This window comes from Callospermophilus lateralis, chromosome 3, assembly GCF_048772815.1.
Source record: "Callospermophilus lateralis isolate mCalLat2 chromosome 3, mCalLat2.hap1, whole genome shotgun sequence".
NCBI classification, from domain to species: domain Eukaryota; kingdom Metazoa; phylum Chordata; class Mammalia; order Rodentia; family Sciuridae; genus Callospermophilus; species Callospermophilus lateralis.
Window position 1 is genome coordinate 80,025,941 of NC_135307.1, and position 27,947 is coordinate 80,053,887.

Below are 27,947 nucleotides of genomic sequence, written 5' to 3' on the forward strand. Positions count from 1 at the left end.
TATCAACATTTACTATAGAGTTATTTATTTAACTGTCCCTTACATTGTAAGACATCTAAGATGTCTGCATGTGTGAAGCCCTGGGTTTGATCCCCATCACCATGAATGGAAAAAAGATATCTAACATATCTGAGTCTTCAGAAAAAAAAATGCCAGTAGCTTTTGTTGTCATCCTCACCACTGAAAGCATCCACATTTAAGGAAGATCATATATCAATAGGTTATCAATATTCTTGCACTCATTGCTGTTGTCATTATCCCACCAACATCTTATTCCATAGATCAGATCCTCCATTCACATCATCTTCTTTCACAAAGCATTCTTTACACACCTCTTAATCGTGGAGGCATTGGCATTACCCTTTCCAAATTCTACACCTACTTGTTAAAATAATGAAGCACCCATAAATCACCACCAGGGGGCAGGCTACACATAGCAAAGTTTACCCATCACCTTTTCCAGCTTTGCTTAAGGGTAAACTTGGAAAAAAAATTTAAGTGCTCTCCCATTTAAGGAACAAGTCATATCCATTCTCCAACACTCTGGCAGAAAATTTAGGAGAAGTAAATACGTCCAAACTCATTATAAAAGTTCAGTATTAACCTGATATTAAAAACAAACAAAGGAAATTACAAAATTCAGCATTCATTCCTGATTTTTTTAAAAAAATCTTTCAACAAACAGTAAATAAAAAATAATTTTCAGCCTATTAGAATAACAATGAAAAAGCTATAATTTTCAGACTTAATGATGAAAGACTGAATAGTTTTATAACCACTTCTATTCAGCCTTGTAGCATATGATCTAGCAAGTACAAAAAGCCAATAATAATGAATAAAATAAATCTATATTAGAATTTGAAAACACACTAATTCACTGACATGATCATCTGTAAAGAAAATCCTACATGATCTATAAAAAAGACTAACAATAAAGTTTTGTAAATTTGCAGAATACAAAGTTAAACAAAAATCTACTATACTTCTATATACTTGCAACCAACAATAATAAACTGAAGCAAAAGTCAATATCATTTAAAAGTACAACCAAAATATAAAGTACTTAGAGATAATTTTTTAATATGCAAGATATGTTTACCCAAAACTTTGAAACATTGCCAAAAGAAATTAAAAGGAACAAAATAGATGAATGGATACAATGTATTTATGATACATTCTTCAAAAGAAATGCATATATTCATCAGATAATAATTATGTGTCTATAACATCCCAATCAATATTCTGTCTCAAATTTCCAGAATCTAAAATATCAAATAAAGAAATATAAAGTTGCATCATAGTTAATGAGACAGCTTTATCTTATCATTTATGAGATCTTTCTATAAATCACAAGCTGTCTGCATACTCTCTTCATTGCTGCCTTCATCTCTTTATTTCTGAATGTGTAAATGACTGGATTAAGAAAAGGAGTGAGAACTGCATCAAAAATAGCAAGAAATTTGTCTATCTGTGAATTAGAGTGTGGCCATGTGTAAACAAACAGTGTCGGACCAAAGAACAAAATGACTACAGTGATATGAGCTGAGAGAGTAGAGAGGGCCTTGGAGGAACCACCTGAGGAATGTTTCCAGACAGTGAACAGGATGAAGACGTACGAGATGAGAAGCATAAAGAAAGAGCCAATGCAGATAAACCCACTGTTGACAGTGACCATGAATTGCAATTTGTAGGTGTCTGCACAGGCCAATCTGAGAAGCAGAGGGAGGTCACAGTAAAAGCTGTCCAATGTATTAGGGCCACAAAAGGGTATATTAATAAGAAATGCCAGTTGGAACAGTGAGTGAATAACGCCAAGACCCCAGGCAGCAGCCAGAAACAAAATGCACATCCGTGGGCTCATGATGGTCAGGTAGTGCAGAGGCTTGCATATGGCCACATATCTGTCAAAGGCCATGGCCATGAGCAGCACCATCTCCACACCACCAATGACATGGATGAAGAATATCTGGGTGATGCAGCCTCCAAAGGAGATGACTTTGCGCTTTCTGAAAAGGTCATAAATCATCTTTGGGGAAGTGACAGAGCAGGCTCCCAAATCAATGAAGGAGAGACCTGCCAGTAAGAAGTACATGGGGGAGTGCAAGTGAGGATCAGTGGTCACAGAAAATACAATGAGGATGTTGCCAGTCATGCTTGCCACATAGAGCACAGAGGAGAACACCAGGAGGAGAAGCTGGATCTCCCACGAACGAGTGAGTCCCAGAAACACAAACTCAGACACCACGGAGTGATTCCCTCCATCCATTGATCCAGCCAACTGGGCTGTGGCTAAACTTACAAGAATTGAGAAAATGAGGAGGAAATTGTGATTATGGGGATAACAGTGTGCTAAAATCATTACAGAGTTCTCATTGGGAAACAAACAGTATAGCATAATCTAGTTATTCAAATGTACAAAAATAATAAAAGCAATATAATATCATCACAATGTGTAGGCTGCAGCGGGATATAAACATGTCACCAACCTCTCATTGTAATGTTCTCTTCTCAATTTAACAAATTGGGCAAAAACAAAAGATTAATGAATACACATGATGTTCATCAGATATTTAAATCACTGTAGTATTGACTTTTTTTCATTTTCAACATATTCCATGCTGCATTTACGCATATTCTCATAGTTCCCTTCCTTCTCCAGTTCACACTCACAATCCTCTAACAGAATATTTGGATAAGAGGGAAATATCATGATTAACAGAGGTACCTGAGTCATGAATTGAGACTGAATTAAGGTAGGCTGTAGATGGAAAGTATAGAGAGACCAGGATATGAGAAATTAGCCCTCAACTATAGGACAACAGGGGAAATATGTACACATTCACTTGCTTAAAAACATGTTTTCTCGTGTTCACTGCTATCTAGTGCCTCCTGTTTCAACATAATCTTTCATTATTATATAACCCTCAAAGGCTTCATGTCCTGTAAGATTTCATAGGAAACCTGTTCTGTCCATCATGTCTTTCTCTAGACTTAATAAATGTACATCTGGAGAATTTCACCTGAGTTTCTACTAAGAAACATGTCTAAAAAGCCTAAAGAGGATGTAGCATAGATCTTCATGAAGATGTTGAGAACTAGCTCTTGGAATAGCTATTAGTGTGAATTCCTCTGTGTCTCAGCCTCTTCTTGATACCAACTTTTAGGTCCCTTGGCATTCCTCACCTTGTGAAGTATTCAGTACTTCCACATAGTAAATAACACTTGGTATTATTTTGATTATATTGTCTAAAATTTATTCAGATACAGGTATTTTCTCTTCAAGGAAATTGGGAGCTTTATACTTTAAACTTCATGATTATAAAATGAGATGAATTTTAAATATTAATAGGTCACTTTTAAGAAGGTTCTGTGAGCTTTCTTATTGACTTTAAAGCACAGGATGATACTGGACTTAGTCCTTTAATGCATATTATATTTATGTGTGAAGTAGAGGATAAGCAAATTAAAAACTTGTTTCTCTGTATCCAAATTGATACTCACCTCAATCATTTCCTAAAGTAGAAAGCACTTCCTGAAAACACCTAATAAAGGTTATTTTTAGAAGTTTCTGAGGTACAAATAAAATAAGTACCCTGACATCCTATATTTTTGCAGCTACAATTTCAGACCTTCTCACACAAAGGGCCATCTGCCTAAAACCATCATTCATCCTGGACCCCAAGACTCAGAGACATACAACGTCTTCCCTCCGATCCTTGTCACCACCACTAGCATGAGTCTCTTTCTGGTATCATCTATACATAGTCATTACACTGTCACTTCCTGAGCTTATAGTCCACAAGCTCCATGTGTATACTCTTCAAGACTAGAACCGATAGCCTGGGGTAGGAGCAGGAACAGCCACAGGTCCTACCCGTGTGAGTAGGGTGAGTCAGCATGGGACTAACAGGATGAGCATGCATGCAGAGATTATGATCACTGGGAAGGAGGCAGGGAAATGTAGTCACTGTTGAAAAATAGCTACAGCCTTGGTGAGGGAAAACACATGTCTCCACTGCAATGAGATGAAAATGTACATGGAATGTATAAAGAACATTTTGTCCAAGCTGACCATCATTCACATGAAAAACCTGAGACCCAGAAAAGCAAGCTGAGCCTCCAAAATTCACACAATTTGCAGAATGGGTACCAGAACTCAGGTCCCATGATTCTTATTTCATAAAACATGATATGAGGGCTGAGGTTGTGGCTTAGTGGTAGAGTTGCCTCGCATGTGTGAGGCACTGGTTCAATTCTCAGCACCACATATAAATAAATGAATAAAATAAGAGTCTGTCAACAACTAAATATTTTTTAAAAATAATATGATATGACAAATCATAATAATAACCAAGTAAAATGAGAAAATATTCAAATAAAGAAATAGTCAAGTAAAAAGACAAAAACGCAAAGCACAGAAAAAGGTGTTTTTCTTGGTTAAAACCCTAACAAGAGACATTCATAAAATATATTATGAATACTAAATTATATAGCAACAATACCAAATAAATAGTATACAAAATGTGTACTTACTTAAAAATTACTTAACTTGTACAATAATAAAGCATATTTAGGAAAGTAATTGTTCATTACTATCATGATTTGTGTATTCATTCTTCTATTTTTCTGGTTGTATAACTAGTCACTACAGTTGTTAAAATCTTAAGGCCATGCTTCTAAGAAGTTCATCCTTTGAGTGTTTCTAAATTTTATTATCCTGATAGGTCAATTAAAATCCCAATCTCTTCTTGTAGTTTACTGACAATTTTCCTTCATAAATATTTGTTCTTTTTTAACTCCTGTAAATCAAAGAACCAAGAAAACAGTTAAAAAACATATAGTACATATAACAAGCACAGCCTATTGTAGCATGTAATAAATACCAAATGAATAGTAAGTTAAATGTTTGTCGAGGTTGTATGGAGGAGTGCTATAGGGACTCAAGAGCAGAAGGTAGAAATTTATTAAGAGCAGGACAGCTCTGCCAGCGACAGAGACATTGATATGGATTTTCAAGGATTTATAAAAATGAATAGGAGACAGAAGAAGTATACCAGATGTGAAAAATACCTTAAATCATATAAAATGAAAAAATTTTTGAGTATTAAATATTATTATTCTTGTATATACAACAGATTATGTATCCTCAGTTATATATAGTGAATAGCTCTTTACTGACAGGTTAGATTTATAACTCCACCCTGTATAAAGATAATGCCTTCAAGTCAATGGTATTTGTTATATCTGGTTCTCTTCTCTACATCATATTTTCTAATATGTTCAGCATTCATAAGAGAAAATGTTTCATTTAAAAATTTATAGAAGCATGACTAATAGTCTCCCAGTGAAAATATATTTTATATACACATATATAGGTGTATGTGTATATATGTATGTGTGTTATATATAATACATATATTTAATTATTTCTGAGGATAAGATAGCATTTAATTCTCAAACTTACAGCCAAGAATTAAAATGATTTTGCTGAAGTCTATGGGATAATCTGAGACACAGACAAAGTAGAATGGAGATAAAATGCAATAGAATGAAGATTAGAAATGTGAGAAAAAGGAGGAAATTAGTAAAGATATGCACAATGATAATAAAACTAAAGGAAAGACAAAGAGAAAGAACTGATAATATTCAGGTAGTATAAAATATGGAAGTGTGCATTTTTTAGAAAATAGGTTATTGAAATAGAGCCTTAATAAAATCAATCTCTCACCTTTAATGCATATTCAGAACTGCTCCTAACTTTGACATTGGGTTGCATTTAAAGGTGAGATTCTTCTGTTACCTGCCTTGTTGGGCTCATAGAGATTCTGTGAAACTTACTTAATAAATGCAAATATTTCCTTTTATACTACACAATTATATATAAGCATAATTCACTGTAAAAAAATGTATAACCGTTTTGATTTCAGAAGCCTAACATACACTAATCAGGAGAAGGATGTGAACAGAACAGCAGACCACAGGCACATGAAAGTCTCCCCAGGGTTCCTTTTCCCTGTTTTCCACCACACCAGGAGAACTCTCTGTCCAGTCAGCTTATTTTCCTGAGGGTCTCAGTAGTTATTTTCAGACTTTGGTCCTTATACACCTGTGTGCTTGTCACACAGCTGTCTGCTCCCATTCAGAAATTCAGAAACAATTTCCAGATTTTCATCTCTTTCCTCTTCAGTCCTAAAAATATAAAAATTTATAGTTGACTTTCATACATTATATTAGAAAGGCTAATAATGTGGTTCTTGAGATCAATCAGATCTGTTTTAAGTCCAGGCTCCACTTCTCAATGGCAAGATGAACACAACAAGATGAACAACAAAAAGCAAAGATACAACATTTCTCATTAATTTATTTTGTTAATTTAAGGTAAATTTGTTTAGTATGTGTCAGATATCAAAGTAAAAACAATGTTTCACAAAGCCAAAGTCATTAGACCTCTTGAGACTTCTCATTATTGAAATGGAGATAATATATCCCCGAAAAGTGTGTGTGGACTAAATGATATAAGATATATAAACATCAAATTTAGTACCTAGCACATAATACAGTAATTGGTACCATATATTGAATACTAGGTACATGAATGATGTTCAAATATAGAAAATTATCCTCATATTCTGATTTCTTAGTTATTCTAAGGTATGGAAACTAGTCCTAGCTTCGGGCAAGCTTTTGATGTCTGCGCTTGCTGCTAATCACTTATGTACATTTCCCACAAGATGATTTTGTTCCTATGTGGAGACACTAATCAAAGACTGCCTAAGGCATACAAAGAAGATTTGTCCTCTAAGTTGTACCAATTCCACAATGGTAAAAAACACAATCTAAAGTCAGAAATTTCAATTTCCTCACATGAAAAGAAAACAAAAACAGTTAAGTATTTTCTGACCACTTCAACTAACATTGGCTATTTATTTTTGTCATTAGGAATGAGAAACAGGAAAAAAGTACAAGGACCAGAATACATGCCTCAAGAGATTTCTGAAGCTATGATTATGCAGGTGTAAATTTTTGTTGGCCTTCCAAGGCAAGGAAACCAAACTATAGATACCATCTTCTCAGGAAAATAAACTTTCTGACTTTTTTGGTGTGTCATGGAATTCTTCAGTTTAAATCTCAAGTTAAATTTCAAATGTGCAGAAAATAGGTAGTTTATGCACATAAGAAAATCAGATTGCTTCTCAAGACCAAATTCTCAGTCATAGTTATGTTTCATTTACATCCTTAATTTCTCATTAACTTATTTTGTTAATTTAAGGTGAATTTGTTTAGTGTGTGTCAGATATCAAAGGAAAAACAATGTTTCACAAAGCCAATCCTTATCCAGCACACATGTGAATATACCTCAGAACTGTATGATGCATGTATAGAAGTGGAACAGACCCTTCACCATAGTAGAATTGAAGGAGAGAACTATAGTGATGACAGAAAGCAGTGTAGTGATGTGGCACTTGATTTGTACTCAAAAAAGATGGTAAAATTACTATACACAAATATATGATCTAAAGAAATCATTTCAAGAGTTGGATAAAATATTTTAAATACAGGTAAGTTCAGTGTACACTAGGTTAATGATGAAGCATACAGACTGTCTACATTATAGAAACTGTGTCTAAGAACAGAAGGAAATAAGTTGAGAAAGACGGTTGAGATTAATTTTGCCTAACATTTGGAACATCTCTAACATAGTTAAGAATTATTAAATAAATTTAGGAAGCCAATGAAGGCATGAGTGCACGGAATTGGTAATGAGACCAGTAACCAGGGAAAAATCTTCCATTTATAAGTGTGGAATCAAATGAAGGAAAGAGACTATAGAGCTAGAGGACCTTAAAAGAATGCAGAATTTGAACAGATTTGAAAGATTATGCAGACATGCACTATGACCATGGGTTTAGCCATTTGACTGTAGACACAGAAAATAGAAATAATGAAAAGTAAAAACCCAAAGGAATTGGTGGCTGATTAAAGTTGGAGTGAACACGGAGGAGAGCAAAGTCAAATGACACCAACATTTGAGCATGAATAGATAGGACAATAGTAGGTTTCTCTCTAAAAATATGAAAGTTGAACAAGAAATGTGTGGAATGGGAGAAAATAGATGCATGTGTATTATAAGCAAATTGAACTTTAGGTACTGCGAAATCTCTTGGTGGATGTATGAGATAAGATATATTGAAAGAAATAGAGTTACAAGATAAAATTGTTTATAAGTTAATATAAAAGTAAAAGAATGCTTAAGAGTGAATAAAACCCCTGAAGGAAAGAATATAGAGTAAAAAAAATTTCAAAAAGCAAAGATACAACAATAAAAAAGACCTATATTAATAATGTGAAATGAGGTAAAGGAGCAAAGGTAATAGAAAGAACAATTACAGAAGTAGAAGGATAAGCAGTGGTGGGCTAAAAACAAAGGCAAAAAAGAGCATATCAAGAATTAAAGAGTAGAAGAGAGAACAAAAAAAGGGGAAGAGAGAGATTTTGGTACAGTCAGTAAAGAAGGATGCTAGGGTACAGGAGAAGAAATATAAGAAAATTAAGATTTACAATATATTTCCATGCATTTTCTACATTGTAAATGGGTAGTTTGGACCTGGTATATTGTGGGCAGATATAAGTGTCAAATGAATTAATTAAAGAATGAGTAGTATAAGGAACATGATAAAATTATCAAAGAATGAATATATTAAAAGTTTCCATTGGAGGATGGGGTTGGAGAATATCATGCTAAGTGGAGTAAGCCAATCCCAAGGAAAAAAAGGCAGAATGTTTTCTCTAATAAGTGGATGCTGATCCATAATGGGAGTGGGGAGGGAGCATAGGAGAAATGAAGAAACTTTGTTAGGGCAAAGGGGAGGGAAGGAGAGGAAGGGGTTATGGGGGTAGAAAAGATGGTGGAATGAGATGGACATCATTACCCTAGGTACATGTATGAAGACACGAATGGTATGATTCTACTTTGTATACAACCAGAGAAATTTAAATCATGCTCTATATGTGAACTATGAATTGAAATGCATTTTGCTATAATGTATAACAAATTAGAACAAATAAATAAATAAATGTTTTTAAAATATTTTTCATTGAAGACTGATGGAAAAGTTTTCAGAGAACATACATCAGCAATCAGCAATGGTTAACAGCTTGAAATAAAGAACCCAACCATGAGTCTGATGAGGGATGAGAAGAGGAACACCAAATAAGGTGGAAAATGAAAAAGAGGTGAAATTTTTCTAGTCATTAGACAGACTAACCAGGCTGCTGAGCTGATCACTGAGTACAGGCCTCACTGAAAACCACAAGCAGCAGAAGAAAACAATGTGGGGTAAATGCTTGGGACAACTTGGGAAGAAGTATGAGTAATCAAACTCTGCTTCTTCCCTCACGCTTTTCTCTAGCTCTATTCTCATTCTTTAAGGGCTGATTTTCACTTTTACCTGCCCATACATAGTCAGCACCCCATAGTCCCTGATTCCCACCCCACCCTTTTCTGCAGCACCCGAAGCAAACAGTCACTGACATCACAGTGAGTTGAGGAAAACATTTCTCAATCCTAGAAGACAGAAAGCTTGGCTCACTGATTTACTAACCATAGGTTTTATTTATTCTTTTCACCTACCTGTTTTGGCAAGGGAACTAAGAAAACAGCATTCTTAAAGATTCATAATGATATAGTTTTGCAATATCAAAGAGATCCAAAACAAAATCACTACAAACACACACCAACAGCTATATAAACAGTAAAAGCAGCAACTCATACCAGCCCCTGAAGGTAGTGACCAAATGATGCTACAGAGATCTGGAATTTTCTGACTGAGATCACTTGGCCTGGGGAATTGTCACCTATTTAGTTGTGGTTTTCCCAGGGCAGCCAAGCAGTTATAGGTTTAATTAATGGAAGTAAGAGATATTAATTTTTTATGACAAAGAGACCTTTTCTGCCATTTTCTATGACGAACTCTTTATATTAGGATGACTAAAGGTGAATTTCAGAACAATACTGAAAAACTGCCCTACTATCTTATCAGTTTATAATAGGATTAATCTAGAAATCAACAGCAAGTGTAGAAATTATACAAACACATGGAGATTGAACAATACACTTTTGAAGGATCAGTGATTCATTGAATAAATCAAAGGGGAAGTTTAAAAATCCCTAGAATCAAATGAAAATGCAAATACAATATGCCAGAACCTGTGGGATACAGTAAAAGCAGTATTAAGAGGGAAGTTTAGAGATTTGATTGCCTATATTAGAGAGAGCTCAGATAAATGGCATACATCTCAAGATTTTGGGGAAAAAAAACAGAAAAAAACTAAACTCAAAATTAGTAAAAAAAAAAAAAAAGAAAGAAAGAATAAAGACTGGAACAAAAATAAATGGATGTGAATTAGTTCAGTCACTATGGAAAATGATATGAAGGTGCCTCAAAACACTCAAAAAAATAAAAATAGAACTATCATATGGTCCAGTAAAACCACTCCTGGGATTATACCTAAAAGAAATGAAGTCAGCAGAAAAATGAAATACCTACATATCCATGTTTATTGAAGCAATATTTATAACAGTCAACATATATAATCAGCCTATGTCCAACAACAGATTAATGGATAAAGAAAATGTGGTACATATACACAATAGATTATTATCCATACATAAAGAATAAAATTATGTCATTTTTCAGGAAAATAAGCCAGATACAGAGAGACAAATATCACATTTTATCTCACATGTGAAAAGTAAAAACAAAAAAAAAATATTAAAAATACCTGAAAGTAGAAGAGTAACTATTAGGGAAGGAAAAAGGCAGGAAAGGGGACTAGAAAGGACAGGGAGGAGAGGGAGAGGTTGACATGGTCAAAACATGACATACGTATATATGGAAATATCACAGTGATTTGTACAAGTAATATGCATTGGCAATTAAAACAAAAAACACTTGGAATCTTCAGAGTGATGTCTTTCATATGCTAATGAGATGATGGAAGCTGAGGGCCCCTGATAGCTTCAGGATGAGGGTGATCACCAGAAAGACTAAGATGATTAGAAGGTTCCAACTTGCAACCACAGATATCCAACCTCTGGGAATGAAAAAGGGGTAAATTTGAGTTGATACCAATGACCTACATGATGAATCCTCCATGGAAACTCAAAAGAGTTGGATAAAGTCCAAATTGTTGAATCTGTGGAGGTTCCTGGAGGGTGGTACACCTAGAAGAGGTTATGCATTCCCTCCCCCATACCATACAGTATGGTTTTTTTCTGGCTGCTCATTGCTATGCTTTGTAATATCCTTTAGAATAAATGGGTAAATATATGAAAAGTGTTTCCCTGAATTCTATGAGCACTGTAGCAATTAATGGAACCCAAGGATTGTGGGAATCCAATTCTGGTCAGTCAGAAATATAGATGATATTTGTGATTAGCATCTGAAGTGAAAGGGCATATTTGTAGTTGTTCATTACAGGATTGTCGCCATCTCAGGTAGACACTGTCAGAACTGAATTGAATTATAAGACTTTCTGTTGGTATTTACTGAATTGCTTGTAAAGCCCATGCACATCTGGCCACAGAAGTTTCTGTGTTGAGGGTGAAAGCACAAGAAAAAACAGTTCACTTTTTTCCCTTCACATCCCACAGGTGGTATTGCTGGATCATATGGCAGTGTTACTCAGTTTTTCATTTCAGTGACCAAAATATCTGACGAGAACAACTTAGAGGATGAAAAGTTTATTTGGATTCATCCTTTCAGAAGTTCAATCCATTGTTGGCTGGCTCCATTGCTCTGGGCTCAAGGTGAAGCAGAATAATATGGTATAAAGGGCATTGCAGACAATAGCTTATGCAGCCAGAGAGCAGAGAGAGAAAAGGTAAGGCACCAGGAACAAAATATAAACCATAAGGCATGCCCCCGGTGACCTACCCTCTGGCCATGCCCTACCTGCCTATACTTACCCAGGAATTCATTCAAATTATTCATCTGCAATCCACTGATTAGGTTACAGCTCTCATAATCTAATCACTTCACCCCTGAACATTCGTGCATTGTTTCATACATGAGCTTTTGGGAAATACCTCATATCCAAACCACAACAACAGTAGTTCTTATTTTAATTTTTTGGAGGACTTTCATTAATTTTCCATAATGGCTGTACCATGTACATTCCTACCAGCAGTGTGCAAGTGTTTCCTTTTCTCCACAACCTTTCCAACACTCATCTTTTTGATAACAGTCAGTCTTAGAGGTGTGATGTGACATTTTGTTTGTGGTTTAATTTGTATTTCTCTAGTTATTATCATTGTTGAACACCTTTTCATATGCCCACTGGCCATTTTTAGTCCATCTTTAAAAAAAATGTATTTATTGGGTTCTTTCACTCACTTTTTTTGTTGTTCTTTCGTACATATATTTATTTTTATTTACAGTTTGTGTTCAATGCAAATCAATTCCATAACATGAGAAGTTACTATGAATCAAATTATAAATACAGGGCTGGGGTTGTGGCTCAGTGGCTGAGTGCTTTCCTCACACATGTGAGGTTCTGGGTTTGATCCTCAGCACCATATAAAAATAAAGCAAATAACAAAATAAAGATATTAGTGTATATATATATATATATATATATATATATATATATATATATATAAAGAATAAACACACAAACACAATTACAATCCAAATAGATGTACAGCATACACAATAGATGTACATACACAATAGCTTTAGATCTGTTTGATCTGGTTGTTCCCATGTAGGTTTCTAAAGATGAGAAAAAATGATTTGGGTTATCAAGTCTACAGTGGGCTATATGCAAAACATTTCAGGGAGTGTCTATTTTTAAAAACGTTTATGTGTAGCAAGGCAGTTGTAAAAGATTTAGAGTATCAAGACCACTTTTAAGCTTAGGATCAGGTTCTAACTAAAAATATTGACTGATAACAAAAAGTGTTCCATTATTTTTTTTTCTTGTTTTTGTGTCTTTACTACTTTGCACTTGATTTCAGGATAATTCATTTACCCTTTTTATACTCATTTTTTGTTAAATCCAGCCTATTATTCTGATCCATAGTTTGTTTGTTTGTTTTAAGTATTTACAGAAAAACTATAATAAAAGTTTTATGAGTTTAATATGCAAGCTAGCTTCCAGTCTTCTCTTCCCAAATGCTGATTTATAAATTTGGCTTCTTCATATCTCTTCCTCACTTTTATATAGGATTACTTGGGGTTTTTGCTATTGAGTTGTACAAGTTCCTTGTATGTTTTAGATATTAACCCCTTATCACATATATGTTTAAAAGTTAGAAATATCAACATTCTTCATCAACTAAACTCCTAATGTTTTCAAAAGTCAAAACAGAAGTTCAGAGGTGCAAGCATATGTTAATATAAAAGACTTATAATAATGGAAACACAAACATGGAGTGAAAGCAGATTAGAGTAAGAATGTTCAAATTAGTAAGTAGAAAGAAGAATTTGTCAAAAAAATGTTAAAGAAACATTAATGACAGAAATTGTAAAAACAAATGGAATTTCAATAAACAAAAAGATGTACAAGAAGAAAAAACAGAGTAAGAGACAATATACAAAATTGGAGAAAATATTTGTAAATTTTGCTTTTGAAAAGAGGTTAATATTCAGGATATATGTAGAACTCAAACAACTAAATAGAAAAAAACTAAACAATCTGAATTTAAAATGGGCAAAGTACTTAAATAGACATTTCTCAAAATAAGACATACAAACAGCCAACAATTAGGAAAAATGCTCAAAGCAACTATTCATCAGGGAAACAAAAAATCAAAACTAGATTGAGATACCACTTCACCCCAATTAGAATGACTATTATCAAAAAGACTAAAAAATAATGCTGACATGGTTCTATAAAAATGAAAATTTTCACATGCTATTGTTGGAAACATAACTTGGTATAGCCATTATGGAAAACAGTATAAAGTTTCCTCAAAAAAATTAAAAATAAAACTACCATATGATCCAGCAATTCTACTACTGGATATTATCCAAATAATACAAAATCACTATGTTGAAAAGATATCTTGCCTCCCAAGTTTACTGCAGCACTATTCACAAGAGTTAAGATAAAGAATCAACTTTTGTTTCCATCGGTGGGTAAATGGATAAAGAAATTTAGTATGCATGCACAATGGAATAGTATTTGTCCATTAGTACAGTAGGATCATTATAGATAACAATATTGTAGTGCATATTTCAAAATATCTAGAATATTTTTGGAATATTTTAACCACAAAGAAATGATAAACATTTGAGGTAATATATATGTTAACTACAATGCTTTAATCATAACATCAAATTTAATGATAATGTATATAATTATTAAAACATCACATTCTATCCCATAAATATGAACAATTATTATAATATGTCAACTAAGAACAATATCAAATTTAAAGAAATCACTCAAACAAAAAAATGTAGATGACAAAAATAAACGCAAAGATATCCCATGTTCATGAATTGGAAAAATTAATACTCAAAATGTGCATACTACCCAAAGTAATATAGAGATTCAATGCCATCCCTATCAAAATTCCAATGACATTTTTCACATGAAATCCATATGTATGACAAAAGACTTTAAATAGCCAAAGCAGTGTTGAGAAAAAAGAACAAAGTTGAATGCATCATACTTCCTAACATCAAAATCTACTATACATCTACAGCAATTAACATATTACTGGCATAAAAACCAAACTCATGGGGTAAGGAGAACAGAATAGAAAGCCCAGAGATAATGCCATATATTTGGGATCAATTGATTATTGACAAAGTTGTCAAGAACAAACAATGTAGAAAGGACATTTTCTTTTGTAAATGGTGTTAGGACAACCAGATAGCCATAGGCAGAAAATGAAATCAGACTCTCATATTGTATACAACAAATAAACTCAAAATTCATTAAAGATTTAAATGTAAGGCACAAAACTTTAAAACTATTAGAAGAAAACATAGGAAAAAATCTCCATGACGTTGATCTGGGCAATGATTTTCTTATATGAACCCAAAACCACAGGCAGCAAAACAAAAATAAGGTAGTAAAAGCCATCTATATTCTTCCCACTGGAGAAATGTTACTATTAACATTTTAGTTTATATCCATACATTGTATTAAAATCAGAACAATTTTAAATCTTTTATTCCTATCTTTTTCTCTTATCAAGCTATCTTTAGCAACTCTCCATGTTATTAAATATTATTCTACAATAGCTATATTGTATGCAAATAATTCTACAGTGTGCCCATAAAATAATTTATTCAGTATATTTTACCATGAACAAGGTATTGACATAAATATAGGGGGAAAGGGATATATAGACAAATTGGCCCTAGAATAAATGTAACCTTGGGCTCACCAGCATAGATATTAAACCAATTTTATGGGAGAAAAATCACATATTGACTAGGATTCCAGGCTCTGGAACCAGATTGCCTGGGTTCAAATACAAATTTACCACTTACTAATCTTTGAAAAGTTATTTGACCTTTCTGTGCTTTGATCTATGAATCTATAAAATGAGGATGATGATAGTATTTATCTCAAAGACTGTAGTGAAAATTAAATGAGTTTACAGATGAAATTAAAAGCAATACTGATGTTTGATATATGCTCTGTAAATATTAACCTTATTATTCTTACCAATGAACTAAAGAAAAAAAGGAAATATTAAATCTTCAATTCTACAGGTGACACAAAGCAATGAAAGTGTATGCCAGAATGAAATGAAAGCCAAGATCATGGAGATATATCACATGTATGTGTGAGACAGAAAGAGTATAAAGCTAGAAGATAAAGTTAATGTGTGATACATAAATTAGAAGATAAAATGAACTTTAATTCCAAGTTGATGGACTCCAAGCAAATAATTACAACCCAGGGAAGGAAGACAAACTAATTTTTAAGTTGATAAAACCTTTCAAAAACCACTGAATTCATCATTATCATAAAACTGTGAGTTCTATTGCCACATTTTAAAGACTTTAATTTCAGAGAGGTTAAGTTAGTTAAAACAAGTTTATTTGATATTATAATGACCAAAAACTCTGTATTTAAACTGCTAATTTTGTATGATAAAACACTGCCTTTCATTTTAGACTCTTGCTGAGATCAAGACTGTGATATTTTGGAGAGTGAGTAAACCTACATATTGGCCACAATCCTACTTCAGGAGTTGATAGACCATAACCTTTGGGTTGAATCTTGTCTGTTGCTGTTTTTCTGAAGAGTTTTATTGGACTTCAGCCATTAATTTTAAGTTGTGTGTCTATATTTCCACATTACAATAACAAAATAGATTGAGTCAAACAGGTTATGTAGACCACAAAGTCAAAACTACTAACAATCTAATACTTTGCAGAGCATTTGCCAACACCTGATCTATTGGAGTAAGGATAAAATAGACCACACTCTTCAATATATAGAACAAAGGGTGGAAGCAGGATTTGTGGATTAGAATGTGTAAGTCATCACAAATCCTAAACGTGACAGCTACAGTTTGCTCATAACTAAAAGACAATAGAGCAGAACAAGTGAAAAGGAGATGTAAGATACGAGATAATAAAGCCTGGTGTTAAAAGTATACCAATTATATGGCAGGACAATAGAAAACAGTACTTCCTATTCCTGAGAAACAAACTCATTTATACCACTAATACATGAAAGCTATTATTGGCACAGTTCTTTAGGGATTAAATATAATCCTTGATATATAATATAATATTTGATTTATATGCTGTATATAAAATCCATCTTTTTCTTCAAGAGGAATGGCACCCATACTTCCATGGGAATAAAATAGACCCAATAGATAGTTGGTGAATGCTTGTGAACACTCCAATAATGCCTAGAATAAAGACTCTTCTTCAAGAAGATTGCCTGTTATAAACTTTCAACAGTCACTTAGAAATTTTGTTTCAATCAAGCCATTTAAGTGGTTTTTCTAATACCCAAGATCAGACTGAACACTCTCCTCATTGCTACCTTCATCTCTCTGTTCCTGAATGTATAGATGACTGGATTTAGAAATGGAGTCAAAACTGCATCAAATATGGCTAGAAATTTGTCCAGAGGTGTTGAAGGAGAGGGGCACACATAGAAAAATATCAGTGGACCAAAGAACAAAACCACCACCATAATATGAGCTGACAGAGTGGAAAGAGCCTTGGATGAACCTCCTGAGGAGTGTTTCTGAAGAGTAGCCAGGAGGAAGATGTAAGAGAGGATGAGCAGGAAGAACGCCCCCAAGGAAATGAACCCACTGTTAGCAGTGACCATGGACTCCAGTTTATGGGTGTCTGTGCAGGCGAGTTTGATGAGCCGAGGTATGTCACAGTAAAAGCTGTCCAGTACATTGGGGCCACAGAAGGGCAAGTTAACAACAAAAGCCAACTGGGTTGATGAGTGAATGAGACCAGTGGTCCAGGCACCCACTAAAATAAAAATGCACATTCGTGGGCTCATGATGGTGAGGTAGTGCAGAGGCTTGCATATGGCCACATATCTGTCAAAGGCCATCGCTATGAGCAGCACCATCTCAGTGCCCCCAACAGCATGACTAAAGAAGATCTGAGCTATACAGCCCCCAAAGGAGATGACTTTCTGCTTTCTGAAGAGATCACAGATCATCTTGGGTGCCGCAATAGAGCAAAATATCAGATCAATGACAGAAAGGTTGGCCAGCAAAAAATACATAGGGGAATGCAAGTAAGAGTCAGAGGTCACAGTGACAACTATGAGGAGGTTTCCTGTCAAACTGGACATATAGAAGAGACAGGAAAAGCAAAAAAGAAAAATCTGGATTTCCCAGGAATTGGAGAGTCCCAGGAACACAAATTCAGACACTACAGAGTGGTTTGGTCTATTCACAGGCTCATGTGGTAGATTTACTTTCATGTTTCCTAAAGGAAAAAATGAGAAAATTCAAATTATTAGTATTATATTATTTTCCTCTATGGAAAAGTGTATAAATTATTGGAGCCAAATATTACCTGAGCATTTCACAAAAATCTAATATTCTGTTGACCACTAAATGCTGTTGTTACATATGTCAGTAAATGTGCTTCATCAGGGCTTGCTAACACCAGGAATGTGAGCAGTCTAGTGGACTGGTACACATGTGGCCCCTGATAAAACCACATAGAGCACTGACATTAACACGCTGTGATGGTGTATGATCAATGCTAACCATTCTCTCCCTGAAGGAGTAATAACCAATTTTGTATTCCAGAAAGACAAAAACTATTACATGACAGAGATTTGTAGAATTCTATGACTGATTTTGTTGCTGAAACCAGAAATTATATTTCTCTAATTTACACCTTTGAAGATGTCACTCATGCTTTAATACTCAAATTGAATGGCAACTCATCTGTCACACCTTCCTCATGACCCTCTTAAGCACCCAAACTTATTTACCTTACTTGTTGGTCATGTATCCGTTCTTCCCATATGATTATAAACTGATCAATAATAAAATCATCATCCCTTCAAGTTTTTATTTCCAAAGTTTCCCATATAATGTCTTGCAAATACTAAGTGATCAAAAAGATATTTTGAGTTCACAAATGACTGAAATGAAATAGTTTCTATTAATGTATAAAAATCAATGTATTAAACTGAATTTAAAAAGCATGAAGGTGTTTGGGGAAAGAGCACTTTAGGCAGAGACAACCATTAGCAAGAGCAAAAGACCTGAGATAGGAGCTCACATGCCAAGTTCAAAGAACCATAAAGAGATTAAAGAGGCTGGGCCAGAGTATGTGAGGAAGGAGTGTGGATAGGGTTGAGAAGCCAGGGGAACACAGACCATGTAGGTCGTTATAGGTCTTCACATGGGCTTTTGTTATTACTCTGAAAAATTACCCAACAACTGGATTTTAAACAAAGAAACAATAAAAGTCTACCTCACATTAAGGGATTAGTCTGACTTCTACATTGTGAATACACTTCAAAGTCTCAAAGATACAGGAAGATAGGCTAAAAACACATTTTTTTATCTCAAGCAAGCAATGATACAAGAGATGATGTTACTCAGACTGTAGTGGCAGAGGTAGTGGCAGTGAAAAGTAGATCCTGGATATATTGAGATGATACATAGGGAACTGGCCTTTTGGAGACAATGAAACATTGCAGTTCACTGGAGAATTTTCATCTGGAAATAAATAAAAATCCCCAAGTCTACAAGAAAATATGCATAGTACTGATAAATGCACATTCAGTTACAAATTTAATGAGGACTCTAAAATAAGGAGATGTTTGAAGCTTTAAGAAGGAGCCTGGGTTTGTGGCTCAGTGGTAGACCACTGAACATGCACAAGGCCCTGGCTTCCACCCCAGCACCTCACCCTCCATAAAAGGGGGGAGGCTGAGTCAAACACGCTTTGCTTTCCTGGACTATTATTTTCTTTCTTTCTCTCTTCTTAACTAAAGGCCATTGAGGTTACAAACTATAATATTTAATATTTGTTCTCTAAGTACCATCCCTTGTTTTATAAATTTACATGAATTTGGTCAGCCTCCCAGAGGAGATTCTTATCCATTTTAAAGCTCATATTTATAGAATATGGAGAAAATGAATACCCTACCAGGAATGAAATGTATGAAAAAAACTTCCAATCTGGTTCATCTCAGAGGCATATCCAAATTATTTCAGCCATACTACTTGAAAACTCAACATCTCTCTTTTTTTGGTCATTCCTATGCTTTTTATAATTCTGATAGTCCAAATCTTCTTCCCTGCTCCCAGCTGGACTTTCTGGTTCTTTGTTTTAAACCTGTGTCCACTTGCTTCATTAACTGTCAAAATAAAAATATTATCAGGGACTCTCTCAGTAAATCTTTACTGTACTTGAATTAAGTAACCAATTCAGCTACCTTCCTTTCACTTTGCCTCTTAAGTCTAATTTCCATGTTCCTGAATTTATTATTTTTCCTGAAGTTCATTTACATTTATTTTGCATGGGGGTGACCAAAATTAGACGGAAGAATAAAAACATCTAAGTTCCCAACAGACAAAAGTCATAGAAGAATGATTCCCCGCCCCAATAATACCATTATAACAATTTTTCTATGTCACAGTTGAAAATGATCCTGTGGATCTGTAAATAGGCATTCAGGAAAGGCAGGTGGGGTGGGGTGGGGTGTCTGAAAAAAGACAGCTTACCAGTCAATCCTTCTCTAAATTCTGTGTGTTTTAGTTTTAGTTCCAGTAAAGGTACTAAACAGTAGTGAACTTCTCCCTTTTCAACTTTTCTGAAAAGACAGAAATAAAACAAAGCAAGTAGTCCTAACTTTGAACTTCTGTAGGTTATTAATTTCCTTTCATTCCTGTTGAAACGGTTAATGATATAAAATGAGTAAATTCTTTACTAAAGCATTTCTGGAACTCCCAAATGCCCTGTTTATGCTGAAGATGTCACATTTGCTGACCTCAAGTTTCCCTATAGCCTTGATATCACCCTTGAAACCAAGACACATTTTTAGTACAGGTTAAAAGTCAAAGTCAGTTATTTACTTTTTCCACAATATGTACACCCTAGTATGATCTGTTCCTTCTTCCTGACATTATTACTTACCTGACCATAACCAAAAAGTTATTTCACATCTGCAAATGGAGATTCTACCACTAGGCTATTTTTCTGTAACTGAATTTAATATTTCAAGTCAATTTTTTTTCTGTTGTTATCTTCACTTTCTGTCTTTGTGTCTACCTGTTCCCAGACCACAGAATCTTCAGGTAATCAGGGTCCCTGAGTAGCTGAGTTTTTGGCTTGTGTGACTGCTATTATATAAAAAACTAAAATAATCAAAAAGATGGGTAACTACTAGCATTGGAGAATAACCAAGTACTTCTGCAGAAACCTGGATTTGCCAGGTTTTCTCATGTTGCCAGGGGAATTGTCCCTGAAACTCAATTGGTTTAGGAAGAATAACCAGAAGAAAAACTTTGTAATGAGTCACTGGAGAGGAAACAAAACTGAAACTGGATATTTTAAGTATCACCTTGTGGGAACAGCAGTGCATGCCTCTAATCCTAGCAAATCTGGAGGCTGAGGGAAGAGGATCACAAATTTGAGGCTAGCCTTAGCAATTTAGTGAGACCCAGTCTCAAAAAAATGGCTGGGAATGTAGATCAGTGGTAAAGTGCCTCCTGGGTTCAATCCCCAGTACTGCAAAAAAGAAAAAGAAAAAATTATTACTTTTGGCAATTATATCTTCCAATTCTGACTTGCTTGTTTATTGCTTAAAATTAGGCAGATTATGAAATATGAACACAGCTAGTCAAATTCATGTAGATTTCACCCTAAACTTCAGCATCAATGTAAAATCTCCAAAATAACAACAATATCCGTTTTTTAAAAAGTCCACTAGATTGCAACTCTCTTAAAAGCTAGGACTAGACATGGAGTTTATTTATTCAGCTCATTCTTCTACCCATATGTAAGTCCCTGCCCAAAGAGCTTAAAGCCCCACAAGCAAAGCACCTTAACCCACTCTGGGTAATAGTTCCACTGAAGACATCATCCATGCAGTGAGTAGAAACACAGAAGCAAGAACCCTTAAATCTGCCTGTGAGCAAGTGGGCAGACCTCCCAGGGGAAGTAACACCTGAGTGGAGACTAGAGAGCTGGAGACAGGAATGAGGGTGGAAGGATGAATTCCAAGAACAGTAACAGCTTGCAGAATGAAGTATGGCAAGTTCAGCAAGTCGGAGAAACTAAGTGGTTTTGAATTAACAGGACAGTAAGTGCAGGTGGAGAGTGGTAGGAGAGTTTTTACACACCTGATCCAGACTATTTGAATCAAACTCCCTGAAGGTGGGCTAAGACTCCCAATATTTTTTGAAAGTGCCTCAGGTAATCCTCATGAACAATTCTCATTGAAAGCTGCTGTTCTGCTCTACACTTCTCTTTACAGTCCCATACTATATCTTTTGAACTGTACCAACCTTATCACATTGAAACTGTTTCTCTCTGCCCTGCAGAGTGGAAGAGTCTCAAGGGCAGCAATATTACCTTATTCATTCATTCATATTCTCTCTCTCTCTCTCTCTCTCTCTCTCTCTCTCTCTCTCCACTGCCTTGTGCATTTTCTACCATATGTTAGGCACTCTATAAATATTTGTTCAGTTGAGCAAAACTAAAATATGAAGAATAAAATTAATCTAAAGCTAAAAGTAGAATTTTAAAATAAAATCACAACAAATGATTAAAACAGAAACAAATCACGATAGAATGGTCTAAAATTATAAATTTTAAAGAGAAGACACTATAAAATAAGGTTGAAAAATAAGCAAATAACTGAATTCTTAACACTGCCTATGTTGAAACTGCTTCCTAAGAAAGACTTCCCATGACAGCAAAGCAGGAAGAACCCCTGAACCCCTTCAGTGTCTCTCCAAAGCCACTCATGTCTATGGCCCACAAAACCCTTTCAAAAAGCCTAAGAAAACAATGAGAAAATGCTTTGTGATGCACGTCTGTGTTCTGGCAGCTCAGAAGTACATGCCTCTTAACCCCAGAGTAGTCTAAAGCACAATAAATTCAAACATTATAAGCAAGCTTCATTTTAGCTGGAAAAAAAAGATAATATACTTAATATATTAGAGTTAAGAAAATCCTAACTTTAATATTAACTAATGATACTTTGAAAACTCAAAATCCAGTTTAAAGTATCACAGAATGACTTGAGAGCAGCAAAGATCACTACTTTTCATTTTTAAATCATTTTAATTGCATCAAGAGTATAAGAGCCTAATCTCATTTTTTAAATTAGAACATTATACAAAATATATGTATGAAGATGTGAATTTGGTGTCGACATACCATATATACAAACAGAGATATGATAAATTGTGGTATAAAGGTGTATTAAGAATTGTAATGCAAAAAAAGAAAATTAGAACATCGCAAATAAAACCAAAGACCCTTTGACAATGACCCCTAATCATGTCCCCTTCCTTTGTCCCTGGGGATAACAACAGATGGTCACATTATTCCAGACCTTTCTTAGCTTTACATTTATGTGTACTTAACATTGTAGACACAGAGGACTCTAGTTTCTTTTCACTGTTTTATAGATACTGCCAGGAATGAATCAAGGCCCAGACAAGAAGAGATATCACAGTTGCCATGCCCACAGCCAGTTGTGCCAGGGCAAGTGGGGAAGTAGAGTGCCCTGAGATTGCATGTGAGACATAAGGCTTCATTGGAGAAGTGCCTACAGGGAAGGTTCAGTAGTGACAGGTGAATGAATAGCACTCCGTCCATGGCAATGCTTTGCCAAGCAATGGTGGCTGGCTGAATGAGTGACACATATCTTTTGAACAGTACCCTCAGTTCTACTCTAGTCACCACTGAGAGGGGATCTATATGTTAGGCTGCAGGAGCAGTGACATCATCAGCATTAGCTTGCTTGGTTTGCTTGTATGCCCAGCATCCCAAGGGGACACGTTGTAATGTACATGCAAATAATAATAAGCAACTTTCCACAGATGAAATTAGTTTGCCCAAGTCCGAGTGTGCATGAGAGAAAGCCATTCCTTCAACATGATATGCATCTAGACATTCCAGCCCAAGTTTGATCTCAATGTTTCCTTAACTTGGCTAGATTTTTGAGAACAGAAAAAGGGTATTCAGGGACATCTTGTTTATTCTCCAGCTTTTCTTTTCAAATGACAAACTGAAGAGAACTTATTGAAGGAATTATATACAGGAGTTTGGGCAGAGTTATTAGAGCCAATAAGAGATGGAAAAGGAATACAGGGCTAGCAAAGGAAAAGAGCTCTTAGCATACATATGGTGACAGGGCTATGGGTAGGAAGGGGTTCTACAATCACAAGTAAGCTACAACTGCAGAAAAGAGTGTCCCCATAGGATCCATACATAGGAGAATAACAGCTGGCTTCTGTAGCTTATTGTAGGCTTTTACTGAATCCAAAGAAACTACTCATCATCCCAAAGTGTTGATCCCCAAATAGTATCGTCACTGAAATTTAGCAGACTATTCCACTAGTCTATGAAGTCAGTTGCTTTTAAGTGATGGGGCATGTGGGTAGATAATTAAGTTCCATGTGTTGTGACCTCATTATTATATTTCATTTCCTACATAATGTACCCCCTTGTCAGACACAATATGCATACATATCATTTGATAGCTCACATAGCTTTTGCTTTTCTACCCCAAAACATTTATTTAATAGACTCTTCTATGTGTGCTCTCAAGATTCTGACCTCATTGCACAGACTGGCAGAGTCCCAAAACAGCAAAAAGTATTTGCAAGTGATAGGAGAGAGAAAGAAGATCCAGTTCAATATCCCTTATCCCCCAGTGGAGTGCTACCAGAAATTTCTGTATGTAGGAGAGATTCTTCCTTAAAAAAAGTTCATTTATATTATTATATTATTATTAAATAGTAATAAATATTATTCCTTTGGAATTGACTTCAGGATTATTATAATCTTTGATTTATAAATAATTTATATGTAATTCCTTCTCTGTTTTCCTAAGTGATTTTTCTCCATTTTAACTAGAAGACAGAGTGGTTTCAATATCATTATAGATAATCAAATCAGAGTAGGCAAAGAAAGACTTTTCTCTGAGTTTTAACATAAAAAATGAACTCACTTTGTTGAACAAAAACACTTTGTTGTTGCACAGTGTTCACAATGCAATCACTTAAGAGATCTTCCTATAACTCACTAGCTGTCTGCATACTTTCCTCATTGCCACCTTCATTTCTTGATTTCTTAGTGTGTAGATGACAGGATTCAGAAAAGGTGTGACAAGTGCATCAAATATAGCCAGGAACTTATCCAGGTGTGTGGAGGAAAATGGCTGTACATAAATGAATATCAAAGGACCAAAGAACAAGACTACCACAGTGATGTGAGCTGACAGTGTGGACAGAGCCTTGGAGGAACCAGCAGAAGAGTGTTTCTGAACAGTGAGAATGATGACAACATAGGAAATGATCAGTATGAAGAAGGAGCCCACAGAGATGAAACCACTGTTGGCTGTGACCATGAGTTCCAGTCGATAGGTGTCTGTGCAGGCAAGTCTGATAAACTGAGGGAGGTCACAGTAAAAGCTGTCCAACACATAAGGACCACAGAAGGGCAACTTTACTACAAAAGCCAATTGAACCAGTGAGTGTGTGAGGCCAACCACCCAGGCAGCCACTAAAAAGAAGATGCACATCCTTGGTCTCATGATGGTCAGGTAGTGCAGAGGCTTACATATGGCCACATATCTGTCAAAGGCCATGGCTATGAGGAGCACCACCTCCACACCACCAATGAGATGGATGAAGAAGATCTGGGTGATGCAGCCTCTAAAGGAGATGACTTTGCGCTTCCTGAAAAGGTCATAAATCATCTTTGGGGAAGTGACAGAAGAAACACCCAGGTCAATGAAGGAGAGATTGGCCAACAGAAAGTACATGGGAGAGTGTAAGTGAGGCTCAGAAGCCACTGTGAACACAATGATGGAGTTTCCCGTCATGCTTGCCGCATAAAACATGGAGGAGAAAACAAAGAGGAGTAGTTGGATACCCCAGGAGTTGGTGAGTCCCAGGAACACAAACTCCGACACTACAGAATGATTTGCTCCATCCATTGGCTTTGTTGGAGGTGCTGCCTGAAGGAGAATAACAGAAGAAAATGCAAATTATGACAACTCTATTAATAGACCAGGAGAAGAGAAGTCAAAATCATGAAAACCTACTTTTACTTTAACGTTAAACTCAACCTGAAAGACACAACTCGTTGGCCCTCAGATTAGGCCCCCGCAGAGAGACCGCCCTCCTCACACCCAGTATGCCCTGCCAGGCTCCCTGCACCAGAACCCAGCACCTTGGTTACAGGGGTCTGACCAAGGTTGCAAGCAGAGCTGCAGAGTGTGAGGCAGACCCAGGAGAAAGCCATTGATCTGGTGACAAAAGCCACAAAAGAGAATAAAGCCAACTATACCAGGAGGCACTCCAGCTCTACCAATATGCTGCAGAGGCTTCCTCCACACTATTAAGTCTGAGGCACACAGGGACAAGGCCAATAAGAGCTTCAAGCCTAGAGTGTGCAGTTGCCTAAACAGAGATACAGCAAGAAGCCAGTTAAAGAAATCAGAGTGAGGGCAAGGGCAGTGACAGTGACAGTGAAGGGAATAATCCAAAGAAAAAGAAACTGCAAGAACAACTGAGGGCTGCTGTTGAGATGCAGAATCCCAACATAGGATGCAATGATATTGGTGGGCTGGAGGGGACCAAGGAGGCTCTCAAAGAAGCTGTCATTTTGCCAATTAAATTCCCACACTCGTTCATAGGCAGCTGTACCCTAGGTGGGCGATACTGCTCTTTAGACCCCCTGGCACAGGGAAATCCTATGTGGCCAAGGCTGTGGCAACAGAGGCCAACAATTCTACCTTCTCTGTGTCCTCTTCAGATTTGATTTCTAAGTGTTTGGGGGAGATTGAGAAGCTAGTTGAGAATCTGTCTGAGCTGGCCAGCCAGCACAAGCCCCATTGCCTTCATCCATGAGGTGGATTCCCTCTGTGGGTCCCAGAATGATAATGAGAGCAAGATCTCCCAAAGGATCAAAGGAGAGTTCTTGATCCAGGTGCAGGGGGTGGTGAATAACAATAATGGGACTCTGGTTCTTGGTGTCACAAATATCTCTGGGGTGTTGGATTCTGGTATTAGAAGGTTTGAAACGTACGTTTATATCCCACTGCCAGAAGAAGCTGCCCAGGCCCAAATGCTCCAATTGCATCTGGAGAAAGAATTCCCCACAGATACAAACATCCACAAGCTGGTCCAGAAGACAGAATGCTACTCAGGTGCATCACCATCATTCTGAGGGGCTCTTTTATGCAGCCTGTCAGAAAAATGCAGTCAGCAACACACCTTAAAAAGGTTTGTGACCCTTCCCACACCAACCCTAGCATTGTGATTGATGACCTCCTGACTCCATGCTCTGCAGGGGACCCAGGGGCCATAGAGATGACTTGGATGGATGTCCCTGGTGAAAAACTCTTCGAGCCTGTAGTTTGCATGTTGGACACTGGTCTTTGGCCACCACCCAGCTCACAGTGAATGCAGATGACCTCCTGAAAGTGAAGAGATTCTCAGAGGACTTTGAATAAAAGCTTCTTCATCATGGGTAAAGGTGCAGGTGTGAGGTTGATTGGGGCCCATCTACAGTACTCCCTACACTGGTGGCCAGACAGGGTTCCAAGGCTCGTCTTAAAGTCACTACAGTGTCTCCTCTGCCATCTGGCTGCCAGCCAGGGATCAGGAAGAAAAGGGCTTCCACAGCTGCAAATGCTCCACTGTGGTCTGGTACACCATGGATACTGGTTCTTCCTACATCTCTCTTCTGGATGCTGACCAATTCCATTCCCTGCCCCTCCAGGTTTTTATTTTTTTAATTTTGTTCGCCTAAATTAATGCTTCTTTGATTTGTCTTGTTTATAAAGATAAAATCCCCTGGAAGTGTCAAGGAATGGGAGTAGCCCCCACCCCCTGTTCCTTTAATGCCCAAGTTTGGTTCCTTGAAAACAGACTGATGAAGAGTAAGAAAAGCCGTCCCCGTATTCCTAGGATTACATCCAGAGCCCTGTGCCTTCTTGCAAGAGGAGGAGATGGTTTCTGTGAGCACAAAGCTGTTTTTATCAGAAGAGAAGACAGGCATATCTTCACTGCTGCCATCCCCCACTCCAAGTGTAAGAACACTGAACCCAGACACTGCCTTCGGTTCCTGTCCTGGAAATGGTCTAATAAATCCTTTTCCCTTCTTGAAATAAAAAAAAAAACCTAAAGGCCAAAAAGTATATGAATAAATATTAAACATCAATAATTATCAGAGAAGTAAAACACAATTATGAAAAAAATGAATAAGAAAAAAATT

The 27,947-nt window shown here is 36.1% G+C and overlaps 3 protein-coding genes and 1 pseudogene across 3 annotated transcripts; 1 reads left to right on the forward strand and 3 right to left on the reverse strand.

Moving 5' to 3' along the window:
• Positions 1 to 1,327: 1,327 nt before the first annotated feature.
• Positions 1,328 to 2,272, reverse strand: LOC143393944 (olfactory receptor 4F3/4F16/4F29). Its single transcript, XM_076848436.1, has one exon. It carries the CDS (start codon positions 2,264 to 2,266, stop codon positions 1,328 to 1,330), a length of 939 nt encoding a protein of 312 aa, XP_076704551.1. The 5' UTR covers positions 2,267 to 2,272.
• A 14,702-nt stretch (positions 2,273 to 16,974) lies between these two features.
• On the reverse strand, positions 16,975 to 17,940 carry LOC143394729 (olfactory receptor 4F15-like). The gene has a single exon (XM_076849380.2). The coding sequence runs from the start codon at positions 17,938 to 17,940 to the stop codon at positions 16,975 to 16,977; it is 966 nt and encodes a 321-aa protein (XP_076705495.2).
• Positions 17,941 to 24,723: 6,783 nt separating this feature from the next.
• LOC143393945 (olfactory receptor 4F21-like) lies at positions 24,724 to 25,662 on the reverse strand. The gene has a single exon (XM_076848437.2). It carries the CDS (start codon positions 25,660 to 25,662, stop codon positions 24,724 to 24,726), a length of 939 nt encoding a protein of 312 aa, XP_076704552.1.
• Positions 25,663 to 25,758: 96 nt separating this feature from the next.
• On the forward strand, positions 25,759 to 27,183 carry LOC143394730 (vacuolar protein sorting-associated protein 4A pseudogene; annotated as a pseudogene).
• Positions 27,184 to 27,947: the final 764 nt, after the last annotated feature.

What these genes read in the sequence shown, in the direction of transcription:
- LOC143393944 (XM_076848436.1), bottom strand. Translation starts at nt 2,266, where the DNA reads ATGGATGGAGGGAATCACTCCGTGGTGTCTGAGTTTGTGTTTCTGGGA.
- LOC143394729 (XM_076849380.2), bottom strand. Translation starts at nt 17,940, where the DNA reads ATGAAAGTAAATCTACCACATGAGCCTGTGAATAGACCAAACCACTCT.
- LOC143393945 (XM_076848437.2), bottom strand. Translation starts at nt 25,662, where the DNA reads ATGGATGGAGCAAATCATTCTGTAGTGTCGGAGTTTGTGTTCCTGGGA.